Source organism: Sorex araneus, chromosome 3 (assembly GCF_027595985.1).
Source record: "Sorex araneus isolate mSorAra2 chromosome 3, mSorAra2.pri, whole genome shotgun sequence".
In the NCBI taxonomy this organism is placed as follows: domain Eukaryota; kingdom Metazoa; phylum Chordata; class Mammalia; order Eulipotyphla; family Soricidae; genus Sorex; species Sorex araneus.
Window position 1 is genome coordinate 26,051,796 of NC_073304.1, and position 14,186 is coordinate 26,065,981.

General features: G+C 48.0%; 1 protein-coding gene across 1 annotated transcript in view; it reads left to right on the forward strand.

The window, feature by feature from the left end:
* Nucleotides 1–1,471: 1,471 nt before the first annotated feature.
* The window catches only part of TMED10 (transmembrane p24 trafficking protein 10), a 47,460-nt gene continuing 34,745 nt past the window's right edge, over nucleotides 1,472–14,186 (forward strand). Inside the window, exon 1 of the mRNA XM_004610217.2 lies at nucleotides 1,472–1,759. Coding sequence (XP_004610274.1) covers nucleotides 1,535–1,759 — 225 coding nt within the window. The 5' untranslated portion in view covers nucleotides 1,472–1,534. The remainder of the gene's footprint in view (nucleotides 1,760–14,186) is intronic.

Here is a 14,186-nt window from a genome sequence, read left to right on the forward strand (position 1 = left end):
GGAACTAGATGGATAGAACACAGTTATTAACACAGAACAATTACTTAAATTAAAGCAGATAGTCCCTTCTGCAAACGCTCACTAACCATTCATCAAAGTAGACAGCGATTCTACATATAGGCTGCTGTGCCTTCTGTTCTTCCTCAGGCCTGAATATGTGAAAATATCCCAATCTTTTGGCTGCATCAGTAACCATGACGGTGCTCATGCACGCAACCATCTGTGTACAGGAATGTGTTTTGTTTTCTCCTTCCCCCTTTTGGGGGGCTGCAGACACAGTTCACACTTGGTTGTGGAGCCTGGGTTCACAACAGGCAGTGTTGTGGGATCACACCTGGGCATGTGGCATGATGTTGGCTGGAACTCCTGGCTTCTTATCTTGTGTGTGTGTGTGTCTGTGGGGGGGTGGCAGAGAGCATGAATTATTGACGTGTACATCTGCTTCCTACAGACTGGTCAGCTTGATCCCTAAAGTGTGTGTGTTTTTAAAACCTTACAGGCAGGGCTGGAGACATAGCACAGGGTTTAAGGTCTTGTGTGCAGCTGACATGGGATGGGTTATTCCCTTCCAACACATGGTCCCCTGAGTACCTCCTAATGCAGTGCCCTCCACAGAGCCCAGAGTGGCTCCCAGTATCACCCACACTGAGTGTAGCCCCCAAACAACAGTGAAAAATAACAAGAGAAATGCAATAAAACACGAATGCCCCCCCCCAACAACTTTTGCTTGGCAAACGGACATAGGCCCATTTCTGACGGCACTAAAACACTTGACTCGATGCAAATAACGAAACCCAAACGTAGTCTGACGCCTTATCTTTTTATTGCCGCTCTGATAGCGGAAAGGCCAGCACTTGCTAAACGCACATCCGGACCGCAAAGTTATCCCCGCAAAGTTAGCTCCGCGGCTCTGCAGCACGAACCTGACGCTCGCCCACCTCGCACGCACCCCAGGGCGCCGCCACACCTCCAGCGAGGGAGCAGCCCTCGCTGCCAGCCAAGTGCAACCCAGCGCGCCACCTCCAAGTTTGCCCCGTAAACGCTCAACGTCCGGAATGTCATCGAGGCTCGACCCCGAGGAGCCCGTCACGTCCGCGCCCCGCCCGGCGGCGGCGGTGGTGGAGGCTGGTGGGCGGGGCTACGAAGGGCCTTGTGGCCGTCTCCTATTGGGGCCCGGTTACTATGGTACCACGGGCCTCAAAACACCCGGGCCTCGCTCCCGGAAGTTAAGGCGGAATTCTTTCCGGGGTTGCCCATAGTTGACATGGCCGACCGAAACGGTCCGTCATCCCCACAAAGAGCCAGTTTCTGCGACCCAGCTCCAGAAAAAAAATTTATTCTGCCTCTTAGCATCGTGGGTGGGCGCGGTATCGTCTTCTCCCCTCTCTTTAGGAAGATTTTTCTGGGCATTTCCAGCCCCCTGTGCCCGTCTCCAACATGGCGCCCACGGCACTCGCGGGTCAGAGGTGAGTCACGTGGGCGTTCCCGGTTCCGGCGCGGCCGAGGCCCGGGGTGGCGAACAGTCTCCGGCACCATGTTTGGTTTGTCAGGCCCTCTAGCCCAGCGAGGCCCGTGCCCGTTACCGTGGCTGCTTCTGCTCCTCGTCGGCCCCAGCGGGGTGCTCGCCATCTCCTTCCACCTGCCCGTTAACTCCCGCAAGTGCCTGCGCGAGGAGATCCACAAAGACCTGCTGGTGACGGGCTCGTACGAGATCACGGACCAGCCTGCGGGCGAGGGCGGCCTGCGAACCCACCTCAAGGTGCGGCGCGGGGGCGCGCGGGGCCGGGCGGGGGAGGCCCACCTCCGGGTGCGGGGCGCAGGCGGGCCCGCCCGAGCCGATCCCCCCCACCCCGCACCCCGCAGCTGCGCCCTGTCGGTCGACTCCCCCCGGGAAGCGGTGCTGCTGCAGGCCTCGTCTCGGCCCCGGGAAGGCGCACGTGGAGAAGCCTGGGGTGATGAGCCGGGGTCCGAGCTGGGGCCCGGATGCTTGGTGGGCCGCGATTGCTGCAGTCGCGTCCTCTGCCCGTTTATCTGGGCGTCCTGTGCTTGAGTCAGTCCAGATCCATCGAAACCTGGTGCCGGTTTCTGGCATAGTACTAAGGAGTGTGGGTGGGAATTTCACGGACGCCCCGGGATCGAGCCTGTTGGGTCCCACTTTCACTCTTGGGGTGTCCAGGCCAGACCTTTGTGCTTGTTGTGGGTTTGTTTTGCTTAGAAGCCATCCGCAGCAGCGCTTGGGGACGGGACCGTGTTGGGGACAGAACCCAGGGGCTTGTCCAGGCTCGGTGTGTGTTCTGTTTACCTTTTGATTTACCTTTGATTGCCACCCCGACCAGATCTTTGGAAGATAATATTACATCAATCATGATTTAATTATGTTTTAGATCATTTTATTCATTCCCTTTTTTTCGGGGGGGGGCGCGTATTTTTTTGTTTTGCTTTTGGGGGGCCACATCCGACGATGCTCAGGGCTTATTCCTCGCTCTGCACTGAGGAATCACTCCTGGTGGTGCTTGGGGGACCATATGGGATGTCGGGGGTGGAACCCCAGTTGACAGAAAGGCAGAGGCACCCTAACTGCTGTACTATCTCTCTGACCCCTATTCTTTCGCTTAAAAAACAAAACCATAAAACCAGCAGCCAGAATGGGGACTATTCATAGGTAAAAATAAAATAGTTTTCTTCTGGTGCTGCTGTGGATTGAACCTAACCATGCCCTACCATTGGAGCCATATCCCCCGTTTAAATTTAATTTTTTTTTTATAGGGGGGCACACTCAGGAATTACACCTGGCAGTGATGCTCAGGAACCATATGAGGTGATGGGGATCGAACCTGGGTCAGTTGCCTTACCCATTGTACTATGACTCTGGCCCCAAATTCGCATTTTTAATGGAGCTTCAGGTAGAAGACCATAATTGGTTTATAAAGTATTGAAATCTCAGAAGTGGTAAAATATGTTGTGTCTTTATACTTTATTTGGAAGATAGAAACTCTTCATCAGACCTCTCCTTTATGAACTCTTCATACACCTCCAAACATTGTCTCCTTCATAAACTCTTCATTCTTGCTCATGGCCTTGCCTTCCATAGCATCATTTCAGAGGCTTGGATGCAGCCTACTGAAGTGTATGCTTTTCAGCTTTTTTAAAGCTGGTAGTGCACAGAATCAGTATTCGAGCATTGAGGGGACCTCGGTTTCATCTCCTTTTGCCCATGACTCTATTTTGTTGCTTTCTTCTTTGCTCTTTCTTCAGCCACTTTGAGCAGAACCCTAAACTCAATTTAGTTTCTTTTGGGGGGGCTTGGGGTATTGAGCCACACCCCGTGATGTTCAGGGGTAACTCCTGGTCGTGCTGAGTGTGGGGAGAAGGATGCTGGAGATGGAGCCAGGTGGCTGTAGGCCAGGTAAGCCCCTACCCACTCTACTCTCTCTCCAGTCCTTCAACTTAGAGTTAGCTGACTTTCTTTTATAGTCTACCTTCTCGGGGTCATTCCTTGTCATCCTTAGTAGACTGTTAGAATCCTGAGCACAGGAAGGGTTTTTGTGTTCCTGTTTTCTAGTATCCGTATATTACCTTGCTGTGACATGATCTTTGTGGAACCTCATCTGTGTCTGAGGCAGCTGCAGGAGTCTGCACTTGGGCGTGCTGACATTTTCCCCTCAGTCAGTTGCTTTCCCCATATCTGCTCTGCTCCCTTACCACTACCTACGTGATGGGACTACTGAATCCTAGTCTTCAAAACCCGAATGTCACTTGGCCAGGTGATAGTACAGCGGGTAGGACATTTGCCTTCCATGCAGCCAACTTGGGTTCAATCCCTGGCATCCCATATGGTCCCCTGAACACCTCCAGGAGTAACTCCTGAGCACTGCTGGGTCTGGCCCCAAAACAGAACAACAAAAATCCTGAATGTCATGTGGATTCCAGAAAAACTGCGACAGCGATGATGAATGGGGACTGGTTGAGAATAGTGGAAATTGTTCATTTGGAGTGACTGCTACTCAACACTTGCTTTTTTTGGGGGGGGGAGGGGGCACAGCCGATGGTGTTTGAGGGCTGTTCTGGCGTCAGTACCGTGTGCTCTGGGGACCCGAACTCGGGCTTCCTCATGCAAAGCATATGCTGTCGGCCACTTTGAGCCACCTTCCCAGTTGTACTCAACTTTTTATGTTTACAAATCCAAAAATCTTTGGGTCATACCCGTCAGTGCTCTGGGTTTACTCTGGGCTGAGAGATCACTCTTGGTGGCACTTGGAGAACAGCACAGGGTGCTGTGGCTCAAACCCTGGTCATCCACACACAAGACAAGTGCCCTGTCCTATCAGTGCTCCGTACACTGTACTATCCGCCAGCCCAATATTCTCAGTCTTGACAAGACTTGTCGTTTAAGTGTATGGGCCATTTTGCCAGCATCTGATTTTTCATATGAAGTCAGAAATCCATATTTTTATGTGTAAGCACCTGATTTTGATTTTTTTTTTTTTTTTTTTTTTTTTTTGCTTTTTGGGTCACACCCAGCGATGCTCAGGGGTTACTCCTGGCTCTGCACTCAGGAATTACTCCTGGCGGTGCTTGGGGGACCATATGGGATGCCGGGGATCGAACCCAGGTCGGCTGCATGCAAGGCAAACGCCCTACCTGCTGTGCTATCGCTCCGGCCCTGATTTTGATTTTCTTATGGGGTCTGGGTGTTGGGGCTACACCTGACAGGGTGCTCAGGGCTTACTCCTGGCTCTGTGCTTGGGGATCTCTCCTGGTGGTGCTTGCGTGACCACTTCAGTGCTGGTGATCAGACTAAGCTTGGCTATATGTAAGGCAGACACCATGACTTGATACTTTCTCTCTAGCTCCAGGCTCCTGATTTTAAGATGTCATCAACTAAGATTGACTTTGTCTTTGTTTTCAGTTTTATAGAGAATCGTACAGCTTGGGATGTAGTTCAACAGCTGAGCAGTTGCTTTGTATGTGTGAGGTCTTGAGTTGGATCCCCTGGTACTACAAGACAATTCTGATGATAGCAGTGAGACCGTGGTGTATACATTACCCAGATTCAGCAAGTAACAGGATCTTGTAACACTTCGATCTTAACTGCTACCCCTTCTCATTTTTTTAAAAATTTTTATTTTATTGAATCACCGTGAAAAAAATACAAAGTTTTCAGGTTTAAGTCTCAGTCATATAATGATTAAACCTCCATCCCTTCACCAGTGCACATGTTCCACCACCAAGAACCCCAATATACCCCCCTCCCACATACCCCCCACCTAAGTAGCTAATGATCTTCACTTTATTCTCTCTATACTTTGAATACATTCAATATTTCAATAGAGAACTCACTATTATTGTCTGGAATTTTCCCCCAACAATGAGGCCTACTGAAAAGGCATCACTTAATAATTTCTTTTCATTGCTGAGAATGAAGACTATGAGCTCGTGCAGCCGCTGTTGCGGCCGCGTGGTTTTAGATTTCTGGTATTTTAGCTCAGTTCACAGTCTAGATGCATTCCTGTAAGAAGCCGCTCTGGGTGCCAAAATGGGTTAGAAGACCTCTCAGACCATATTCTTTAGGAGCAGAAGGTTTCTCGTGCGGCAGCTCCGGATCTTATCTGGGCGGAGGGCATGCCAGTAACGCCCCCCCCCCCACGAGCAATGTCACTGCAAAACTCAGACCTCTGGGTTGGGAGTCTTAAGAGGTGGCCTTCGCCACGTGGATGTTGCTGCCGTCGCCATTTTCCGTGCAGAAAAACAAGGTGGAGAGGGAAAATCCCTCCCCAGGCAGCACAGGGTTGTAGCACAGCACACAGTCTAAATGCATTTCTGTAAGAAGCCACTCTGGGTGCCAAAATGGGCCAGAAGACCCCTCGGACCATAGTCTTTAGGAGCAGAGGGTCCGTTTCGCGCACGGGAGCTCCTGATCTTATCTGGGTGGAGGGCCACTACCCCTTCTCATTTTATGCTGCATTGTTATCTGGGGTTTCATGGCATTTCATTTCTTCAGCTTGACTCTCTATGAGCATAAAAATATGGACATAATCACACTTGTATGTTTCCCAAGCACATATATTGCTGTGTGCATATGGTGCCTTAGCCCATGTGTTGCCCACATCTCCCCTGTTGAGATGCGTACCTTCATGCTTTAATGCTGGGGTGTGTGTTGGGGCTCTTGCTCCACTCTGGAGAAGCCTGTGTTCTCTCTTGAATGTTTCTCTCTCCCCCCCCCCAAAAAAAAAGGCACTTCTAAACAAAACCTGTTATAAAAAAACACACACACACATAATCAACTTTATGTGATTATTATACATCACACAATTATTTTTATGCTTTCCCCTTCTCTTTGTTATTGTGATGACTGAGAGTGGTGTCCACAAACACAAGTTTGGTTCTTGCACGATCACACACTTATAGCACTGGAGGGATCCAATGCCTATACCCCCAGGGGTTTGCACTTGATGGACAGGACTGGAGCTTCAGTTAGCAGCCGCATGCCTGTGGGGCAGGCATTTCACTGTAGCACCACATCCTTGGACACTTTGTTCCAGCATTTAGGATTCCTCAATACCATCTAACAATACTCAGTTTATACTTAGTTTTCCGTATGTCTCGAAAACGTCTGTTTAAAAGCTGGAGAGGTAGTACCCTAGCGTGCCTCACTTCAGTTATCACGTCCACATATGGTTCCCTTTGTACCATTAGGAGTTACCATCAGGAGCCCTGAGCACTACCGGCTGTAGCCCCAAAAAGCATCCCCCAAAATTGATTGATAAATTAATTCCTCATATCTTCCAAGTCTCTTTATTTTAGCACTTAGCTTCTTAAACTGTAGTACCATATTTGTAACTGAATGTGGGAGTTTTGAGAATTTGGTTTAAAAAAATACTTAGGATTAATTATCACAAAATTTTTTTGTACCTATTTTATACACCTGGGGTTGTGTGAAAATTTGATAGGCCCATTTAATATGTATTTGGAGTTCTCTGGTGAAATGGATTGTGACTAGGATAAAAGGTCCCAATCTACGGGGCTGGAGCGATAGCACAGCGGGTAGGGCGTTTGCCGTGCACGCAGCCGACTCAGGTTCCCATATGGTCCCCTGAGCACCACCAGGAGTAATTCCTGAGTGCAGAGCCAGGAGTGACCGCTGTACAGCCAGGTGTGACCCAAAAAGGGAAAGAAAAAAAAAGTCCCAATCTAGAGTAATCCACGTCATCCCCCCTTTAAAAAAATTGCTTTCAGTTGTATTGTTGGACTCTTTTTTAAAAGAAAGAATGATCTACATTTTGGATTTGACTCTGTTTCCGTTACATAATCGTTTAACAAATTCTCATCCCCATACACATTAAAAAAGGAATTACCTCTAAAGATGCATTTTGTTTTCATTTCATTTTGTTTTTTGGGCCACACCTGGCTCTGCTCAGGGGACTGTGTCTGCTGCCTGCAAGGAAAGCACCCTCCGTCCCTGCTATACTCTCCGCCCTAAGGATGGGCTTGAATTGACGCCTGGAGCCTGGGAAGCTCAGAGGGGTGGAGGGTCCTGAAACCAATACCAGCATTAGTGAACAGGGGCTTCCCCACACCAACGAGCAATTCTCAGACTTGAGGACATGTCCAACATTTCGGTAACTTAATCCGGCTCAGTTCTAACACCGCCTACTCAGATTAGCATCCAAGGCCACAGGATCTTTCTGCCTTCCCACATTGTATCAGCCCCCAGCCCCAACCACGGCCCGTGTTTCTGGCTCTTGTGGCTATACATCAGAGATTCCCAAGATTGAATTAATTTGCTAGAGAGCTCACAAAACTCTACATTTCCTTCCTATTTCCCAGCCCTTGTTTCCTTCTTCTGCCCCTCCCTGCCCCTCGGTCCCTCGTCTGCTGCGGTCCCTCATTTATGTGATTTCACTTGTGGTCCCCTTAGAATATCCCGGGGGATCCCCAGTTGAGAAGTGCTTCTCCAGATTTTCAGTTTATGACCACAGTATAACTTGGAGCAGCCGAATGGAAGAGCTACATAGGGCAAGGTCTGCGGAAGGGTGCAGAGCCCCTACACTCTCCCCGGCACGCCTTTCATCCTACAACTTCACATGTTCACCCCCTGTTCACTCTGGGTCCCTTGTTGTTATGGAAGGATTCGTTAGCGACACAATTGGAGAACTCATTGGCACTGGCCATTGGCACCGGCCAGTAGCTCAACCCGTAGCACATCTTTCCCAGAGGCGGGTGGGGGGGGGGGTGTGGTAAGACTGGAAGTTCTAATCATTTGGTTGGCTCCATCCTCCGTCCTTAGGTGCTCTCCTCAAGGGCCCTCATTGACATACAGCAGTGTGTTTCTCTGACTCTTCTATTCCTCACAATTAGGAAATTTCATGACTTTCCCAGAGCAGTGAGCAGGAACTATGTGGATGGAGACAAAATATATGTGAGAAATATATTTTGGCCAACTGAATGACCAGATAGCTCAATTATTTATTTATTTATTCCTTTTGGGGGCCACACTCAGCAATGCTCAGGGGTTACTCCTGGCTCTGTACTCAGGAATTGCTTCTGGCAGTGCTTGGGGAACTATATGGGATGCTGGGGATTGACCCAGGTCGGCCTCGTGCAAGGTAAACGCCCTACCCGCTGTACTATCGCTCCAGCCCCCCAATTTTTTTTATAGGTCACAACTTTACAGAGTCATTTGTGACTTTTTTTTATAAATCTCAAGTGTCACATGGGTTATGGCATATTTCATGTGGCCTAAGGCACAAGCACACAGAACAATTTTTTACCCTTAGAATTGCTAAGATATACTTGGGTCCAAGTATATATTAGTATTTTAACTGCTGCAGCTAATTACCACACGCTTAGTGACTACGATAATCCACATTTATTTTACAGTTCTAGAGATCAGAATTCCTAAAATTCAAATCCAGGGTCAGCTGGGCTGTGTTGCTTTTTCCTTAGGGGAGAGACACTGTTCTTGCCTTTCCCAGTATCTAGAGACCACCTATAACACAGCTTTCAGTTTTACCCCCTCTCTCCTCACCTCTCCCTTTCCCATTTTTAACTCTCTTGAGTTGTCTTCTCTGCTTCCGTTATCTCAGCTCTTTCCCAAATAAGAGACACTCCCCTTTGCAGTAATCTCTATCTCACTGTCACTGTCACTGTCATCCTGTTGCTCATCGATTTGCTTGAGCGGGCACCAGTAACATCTCTCATTGTGGGACTTACTGTTACTGTTTTTGGCATATCCAATACGCCTCGGTTAGCTTGCCAGGCTCTGCTGTGCGGGCGCGATACTTTTGGTAGCTTGCCGGGCTCTCCGAGAAGGGCGGAGGAATCGAACACGGGTCGGCCGCATGAAAGGCGAACGCCCTACCACTGTGCTATCGCTGCATCTCAGTACCCTTCATTCAGTCATATCTGCAAAATCTGTCTGTAAGAGATACATTCATAGGTTCTGGGAATTAGAAGGGGCGTCTTTGCTGGCATCTTTGCTGGCTATTATTTTGCATACTAAGATGGTACAGTTTGAAATCTCCTTTGGCAAGTCTTTCATTGACTTTTTTTTTTCCTTTTTGGGTCACACCTGGCGATGCACAGGGGTTACTCCTGGCTTTGCACTCAGGAATTACTCCTGGTGGTGCTCAGGGGACCATATGGGATGCTGGGAATCAAACCGGGTTGGCCATGTGCAAGGCAAACGCCTTACCCACTGTGCTATCACTCCAGCCCCTCTCGTTGACCTTTGATATGTAAATTCATTGGTGACTGTTAGGTGAATTTACTATTTCATTAACGTTATGAAGTGATGATTTTCGTAATTGGTATTCTGTCTAGCCTTACGGACTGAAACTATTAAGGCTGTTTGGTTACCCTATAGTTCATAATTCATGTAAGGAGGGCAGATAATTATAGAATTCATTCTTTCAGAAATTGATCATTCTCAGAGTAGAAGAAATTATTGAGCTTTTTTTTCAAGGCAGTCTAAAGCACACCTCCTTCCCCCTCCCCTTATTATGTTGAAATCACTTTTGTTTGTTTCAGATTGGGGTAGGGGCACATCAACCAGTGCTCAGAGAGGCTGCTCCTTACTGCTTAGGGACCGTGCAGTAAGCCCCTTAACCTTGTATGGTCTCTGTTACTTCCTATCCCCTCTGTTTCAGATTTTGAGAGTCATTATGGTTTATTGGGGGTCGTGGAGGGGATTGGTGTGGCTTGGATCAAACCCAGGAGTAAGCCCAGGGGTCACTCTTCACAATGCTTGGGGGATCATAGGAGGTACCTGGGATTGAACTGTGGTCGGCCACACACAGGACAAGCTCCTTACCTCCTTGCTGTCTTGATGGCCCATGAATCATTTTCTGTTCGCATTCCTTCTTCAGGCTCTTGTTGCCCCTTTGACCTCTGCATCCTTTGGCAGAGTCCCGTTAGGCTTTGGTAACGTCCCTTTTGTGTAGAGCAAGCTCCTCTCAGACTTGTGTGGGTCCAGCTCCTGGGCCTGGAAACCGGCAGTCCTCCAGGCAGTTCCTGCTTGCTCTGTGAGGGGATGGTATCCTTTTGGTTCTGGGGCCACATCTGGTGGTGCTCAGGGCTTATTCCAAGCTCTGAGCTCAGGGATCACTCCTAACAGGGCTTGGGGCACATTATGCAGTGCCCTGGATGGTATTTTAAAGACCACAGGCTAGGTATTTTTTTTTTTTTTAATGTGGGGTCAGGGAGATAGCTTGAAGGGCTGGTACACGGTGCATGCTGGGGGCATTGATTGCATCCCTCCTGCCACCCCTCATGCCACGTGGCCCCCACATCTCTCACTGCCAGAGGGTGAGTGCTCCAGGGGTAGCCCCAAGAACACATGGAAACAAATGTTAAATAAGTTTATTATGCAGGCTACAGGACACACTCCGTGCACTGGAGCAGCCTGTTGTAGAGTTTGCAGCCTTCTTCATAGTGGGTGTTCACTTAGATGCGCTTGAATTCTGACCACTCGCAGCCCCGACACTGCGTCGAGGATTCTTTCTGTGCATCTTCTCAGACTCTTGAATCCAGGAGTCTGATTAGACCAGCTGCTTTTTTGTATGTCAGGCCACATTCTAGGTTTTGGAATCATCGTTGTTTTCTCTTATGTCATGTGCACACCTAGGGCCAAGCAGTGACGGTTTGGATTGCGGTTAGGAGGAGAATTCTCAGTAGTGCAAAAATCTGGTCTGATGGATGTTCTAGTTCTTCTAAAAGAGGCAGTTTTTTTGTTTTTTTGCTATTTGGGTAGCAAATAGCAAATGCTATTTTTTGCGATGCTCAGGGGCTACTCCTGGCTTTGCACTCAAGAGTTAACTCCTGGCGGTGCTCGGGGGACCATACGGGACTCAGGGGATTGTACCCGGGTTGGCCCCGTGCAAAGCAAACACCCTACCCACTGTACTATCACGCCAGCCCTAAAAGAGGCAGTTTGTTTGTTTTTTTTTAAGATGTTATTAGTATTTTGCTTTGGGGGTCACACCTGGTGATGTTCAGCATAGTTCACTCCAGTCCCAAAAGAGGCAGTTCTTAAAAGGATCTTTGAATGTGTGCTTCGCTTGTCCTATCTAAGACATCTTTCTGTCTTGGAGGACCTTAATGTATATTGTGTAAGTCTGTTCTGCATTTCTGCTGTGGTTGTGTATTCATCTCAGATAGTCCTGGAGAGAGACTGTCCGTTTATCCTTGGTAGCCGTGTGTAGTAGATGCTCGCAGTAGGATTGCAGCATGAGGAATGAAGGGACAAAATGAAGGCACAGTTTCTTAGCATCCCTCTCCCCTCACATTCCCTCCTGTACTTTGTATCTTTGGGCCACACTCAGGAGTGCTTACGGACTACTACTGACTCAGTGCTCAGGAGTCAGTGCCGGCAGTGCTCGGATCACCCTGTGACGTGAGGGATCAGACTCTGATCTGCGTGCACCGCATGAGCACCAGCTGCTCAGCTATCTCCCACCCTCCTAGTTTTCTCCTTTTCCTACTACTCCACTCAAGCCGTCCTGAACATCTCGCTGTTCTTTGAATATAGTGTTCTCTGAGCAGGAAAAATATTTGTCTCAACTCCTTTGTACTTACTTTATATTCTGCCTGATAGGTAAACTTTTCTCATAATACGATGCTTAGTGAACTCCTTAATGTCCTATGAAATTTTGAGTCTTCAGTTTAATGTACTGTATACATGCTGTTGTACAATTGAATTAAATATGCTTTTATTTGGTTTGTTGTCATCCTCAGGGCTTAATCCTAGCTCTGCACTCGGGCATCATTCCTGTCTGTGCTAGGGAGGACCAAACGGGGTGCTCGGAATTGTATTTGGTTGACCATGTGCAAAGCAAGCTCCCTACCCACTGTACCATCTTTCTGGTCTCTAAATTAAATATATTAGTCTTACTGAGAAGCCATGTAATGTAGAAAGAGCTTGGGTATGGTGTGAGACAGTTTTGGATTGAAAATCTAACAGTTCCTTTATATACAGGGTATATGGTGTTGGAAAAATTATTTAACTCTTACTTTGTCTGCTTTATCTGCAAGATGGAATGCTAGTTTTTATAGACCTGTTAGGACTAGTTAAATGGGTTAGGGATTGTGCCTGGCTTTTTAATGGTAGACCGTAGTTGTTGATGTGCTTTTCTTCATTGGGTCATTGAGTGAAAATTAAATGGAGAATCTGAGTCTACTGTCCCAATATGAGAAATATTTTAATGAGAAGATATGAGTATTTTGTTTGATTCTCTCTTATATTCAGTAAATAATTTAATGTTTTGTATATGCAGCTCTTACTGGGGAATATAGAGATAAACAACAAGATCTGGGGGCCAGAGAGATAATACAGTGGGTAAGGCACTTGCTTTACATGTGGCTGATACAGGCTTAATCCTCGGCATCCCATATGGTCCCTGAGCACAGCCAGAAGTGATCCCTAATACAGAGCTAGGTGTCAGCCTTGAGCACAATAGGGTGGTACCAGAACCCAAAACAAATTTTTTTAATTTTAAAAAATTTTATTTTTGTAAAATTGTTCACAATAATTGATTACATTCAATATTTCAACACCCATCCCACTATCATTACACCTTCCCACCACCATTATTTCTAATTTTCCCACTACCACTCAAGCCTGCCTCACAGGCAGATGCTAGATAATTTTATTTTGTATTGCTTCTTATGAATAGTATGAGATGTCTGTAAGAGTATCTCATAGTGGTGCTGGAGTGATAGCACAGCGGGTAGGGCGTTTGCCTTGCGCTCGGCTTACCCGGGTTTGATTCCTAGCATCCCATATGGTCCCCTGACCACCACCAGGGGTAATTCCTGAGTGCAGAGCCAGGAGTAACCCCTGTGCATCGCCGGGTGTGATAAAAAAAAAAGAGTATCTTATAGTGATTCAACAAAAAAGGGGAAAAAAATAGTATGAGATGCCACATGACCTCGAAAGCAGCTGCACAATCCTGGAATTCTAAAACTTTAAATAGAGTTTAAATCCAGAGCCATCTGTGCAGTGAGCTGCTCGGTTCTGAGATTCATTTGTAGGGTCTCTGGGTCATGGTCAATTAGTGCGCTTAAATGGCACCTAGAGGCGGTGTGTGGGCATGACAGCCAGGGCCCCCCGGAAGGATGGGGAGATGGGGAGGAGCAGTCCATTCCCGGCTCCTTGAGGCCTGGAGTTTTCAGTCACTGGTCCCGAATACCAGGGTTTTTCAGCAGATTCATTCTCTTGCGTGGGGGCCTGTGAAGATCAGCTATAAGGTTGGCAGCGGCTGAGGTTTCTTTGGGCAGGCAGAGGGACAACTCCTGCCCCCGTCTGAGGCGCCCCGGTAAACTCGGCCTTGGTGCCAGGTCTGGAGACATCTCTGCAGCGAGCTGCTCTGTTCCAAGAGTCTTTTGTGAGTCTCCAAAAAAAAATTTTTTTAATAAAAAAATACACACCTATTCTGTTGGTTAAGTACTGTGCTGAAAATAGAAGCAGTAGGGAGGGCACGGGGAATAAGTGGGGGAGTCCAGGTGTGTGAGTGGCCTGGGAGAGGGGAGTGGAGGAACAAGGAATGCTGCTTGCTGCAAACACTCCTGCTTCAGGGTTCTGATGATTTCTTTTCATGTTGAGATTTCCAGTTAAGTCTACCCCATTCCGCCTTTTCCTACTCCACAAGTGAGGTGTGGGATAACAGTGGGTTGTCCTTGCTTGTCCT